This window comes from Hordeum vulgare, chromosome 5H (assembly GCF_904849725.1).
Source record: "Hordeum vulgare subsp. vulgare chromosome 5H, MorexV3_pseudomolecules_assembly, whole genome shotgun sequence".
Taxonomy (NCBI): Eukaryota; Viridiplantae; Streptophyta; class Magnoliopsida; order Poales; family Poaceae; genus Hordeum; species Hordeum vulgare.
The window spans coordinates 364,017,331-364,020,590 of record NC_058522.1 but is presented as its reverse complement, the minus strand read 5'-3'; the positions used below and the strand labels follow the sequence as shown (position 1 = coordinate 364,020,590).

Here is a 3,260-nt window from a genome sequence, read left to right as displayed (position 1 = left end):
TCCTCGCCTTCCATCGCGACATCAGATTATCAGAGCAACAAAATGTACCACTGCTTGAACAAGATCACCCTAGCAGTGGCACGGCTCATCAGGTGATGCTCTCAAAAGCTTTACAGCAGAACTAAAAGCACTTTCGACCTTGTGAAGACTAAAGAAAGATCAGGATCATGCAGTAGTTTTGTCTGGAAGATATTCAAAGAACCAAGTGGAAACTTACACCATCTCGATCGCCAGATTTTCGCAATGTAGCTGCATGAACTTACACCATCTTGATCATCAGGTTTTTGCAGTGCATCTGCATGATCACTTAGATGTGTGACATTGTTCTACAAATCAGTGTCATCATATGACAGATCATATGGCTCCAGGGATGAATCATTGAAGATGCAAAGACCTGGTAGAGTCACGAGGGACATGAGAACGGAACGGTAATTCCAGCCATAGCCTTCAGAATTTCGAATTTGACGCACTGTGTATCAAATCAAACAGAAAAAGCTTGAAGCAAAGGAATTACCGATGATGTACGTGATGAAGGCGTGGCAGGGCCACCCTGCGGTGTTGTTCCAGATGTCGAGCAGCAACAGCCGTGCGCCACAGGAGAAGCGGACGGATGGGCGCGGCAGGCCATAGGAGATGCAGAAGGGCGGGTGCCATGCACCACAGGAGATGGCGGAGGGCTAGGATGGAGGCCGACGTCGTAGGAGAGGCCTATGGGCGGGCCAATTCGTCGGCAAGCAGTTCGAAGGGAGGTTGCACCAACGACATAGGACTATAGGAGACGGTACAAGGGCGGGTTTGGCCGTAGGTGTCGTGCGCCATAGGAGAGGGAGACGGGAAGGAGGACGTCGAGCGGGGTTGCGCCGGCGGCGGGCGTCGTACGAACATGGATCTGTGTTTGTTCACTCTAATCCTCTGCTAATCATGCTTTCTGGACAGTTGAATTACTTGCTATTGACCGGAGAAAAATTAATCCATGAGTATTTTTCGTTGCTTATCATCACATGGCAAATAGAACTCGCTGGTCGGTGATGCAATCTTACAACCTGACGAGGAGGGCCTGGCCGAGCGTGCCGCCGGGATCGATGACGATGCTGGGCAGCCGTTTGACGTCCCAGCCGAGCATGCGGCAGACGACGGCGACGAGCGCGCGGTGCGCCAGCAGCCTCCCGCAGTGCTTGGCGTCGCGGGCGTGGTGCACGAGGTTGATGCCCTCCTCGTGGCTCCGCTCGTAGTACTCCGTAGCGCAGCATCCCGCTTGAACAGGCCGAGGAAGAACCCCGTTGTCGCGTCCCCTCCGTCCTCTGGCTCGGAGCCCTCATCCTCGCCGTCCTCGTCCGAGGAGCCGCGCCCGGAGAAGAACTCCTCGACGGCGCGGAGGGCGTCCCGCTGCGCGAGCGAGGCAGGGGAAGGCTGCGGCTTTGGTGGCGGCCTGGGCGCGGGGGAGGAGGGGGCGGCCTCGGGCCAGGATGCGGGGGACGGGGAGGCGGGCGCGAGGGGCCAGTCGGCGCCGGGTCCCTCGGGCTCCGCGGCGGGGCGCTGAATCCTGCGGCGCTTCCGTTGGGTGGGGCGAGCGCGGGTGGGGCGGCACCCTCCGGCAGTTGGCGCGGGAGCCGAGGTGGGGGTAGGCCATTGTGCCAGAGGGAGTGCAGGTAGAGCACCTCCTCGGCGAGGCGGCGCTCCTCGTAGGCGTCGTAATGCGGGGGGACGGCGGCGGGGCGTGGTGGCTTCGACGCGTCATCGGGGGCGGCGAGCGAGGGATTTGGGGGGGGCGGTTGCGCTCAGGGAGGGAGAGGAAGAGAAAGGGGCGAGGGACTGTTGGGCCGCAAGTTGAATCGTAGCCACAGGGGTGGATCGCCAGGACGTGCGTGCGTGCGTTAGCAGGTTTCAGTGGTTTTTTTTATTAAACCCTTATGTTTGGCTGTGCTAGCGACGGGTTTTTATTAAACTAATCGGCTGGTTTATCGACTGGTTTATGGAGGGATTTAAAAAAATCGGTGGAAAGGCTAGCTGTAGGTCAAACCATCGCTCTGGTCGAACCATCACGACGGCAGATCCCCTTTAATAGTAGAGATCCCCCTTTAATAGTAGAGATAGACTGGCAAATATTAACCCCCACCCACACCCCACCCAAAATCGTGAAAATATAAATATCAACTTATGTTTTAAAAGTCAGGGAAAGTTGATTCATAGCGTAAATCAAACTGAAACCGAAATTACCGTTCATTGATCAAACATTACCATCTACAGGCCTACATATAAAGTAAAAAAGAAAGCCTGTGTTATTGATTATTGGCAATATATAATATGGTAGTGTTACTATAAAACAAAATGCATGAAGAACTATTGGGTTGCATTTTGGAGTGTGAAAGAATACAACTTTTGGATGTAAAACGTGAATCAATTTTATCAAACAGCACATGGAGTTAAATGGAACGACATTCAGTAGTGCAAACAAGCTTGGACTGTACCAAAAAGTACAAACTATAGAAGCTTGTTACGTTGGTGCACTTCTTAGAAGCAATAAGCTTGTTAATAATGTGATGGAATTAGGCCAAGAATAATATAAAATCAACAACCTTCAAAGTCATAGTTTATTTATGAAATGATAAATTTAATATCGAAAATTTCTAAACATGAATAAAAGATCAACACGTAAAATATGATATTGCTGAACTAAATGATAAATGTTCTCTTCTGTTTATTCATTATGTTGACCACATGATGAAAGAAACAAGATATTTTCTGAACTACAGAGCTTACACAACAATTAATCAAATACAGTACATAGTTATCTCACATAGCATGTCTCTTTAGAAGTTTAGATACAAGTCTTTCATCATCTAAAAAATGATACATACCTCAATCGAACCAATAACTCGGTGATGTGAAGCAATGAATGAAACGAGAATGATTTTAGAGAAGGTATGCACAATTTTATGGCATGCTAGCAACTCCTCCGATCCCCTCAAAACAACATGTGCAGACTTCAGTAATGTAGTAGTGCCGATTGCGTTTGTTCCTAGAAGGCAAATCAATCCAATTTAAGAAAGCATACATGCGTTCAAGATCATCACCGTTTGTGCCATACTAATTGACCTTAGAAACCTCATTGAAAAGGACGTGGATGTCGTCTAGAGGGGGGGGGGGTGAATAGGCGCTTTAAAATAATTAAGGTTTAGGCTTGAACAGATGCGGAATAAAACTAACGTTTAATATGTCAAGCACAAAACCTACAAACAACTAGGGTCACCTATGTGCAC

At 49.5% G+C, this 3,260-nt stretch overlaps 1 protein-coding gene across 1 annotated transcript; it reads right to left on the bottom strand.

The window, feature by feature from the left end:
- Positions 1-966: 966 nt before the first annotated feature.
- On the bottom strand, positions 967-1,738 carry LOC123396718 (putative protein TPRXL). Its single transcript, XM_045091571.1, has 2 exons — positions 1,636-1,738; positions 967-1,589 (listed from the first exon to the last, which is right to left on the bottom strand). Exons 1-2 carry the CDS (start codon positions 1,736-1,738, stop codon positions 967-969), a joined length of 726 nt encoding a protein of 241 aa, XP_044947506.1.
- Positions 1,739-3,260: the final 1,522 nt, after the last annotated feature.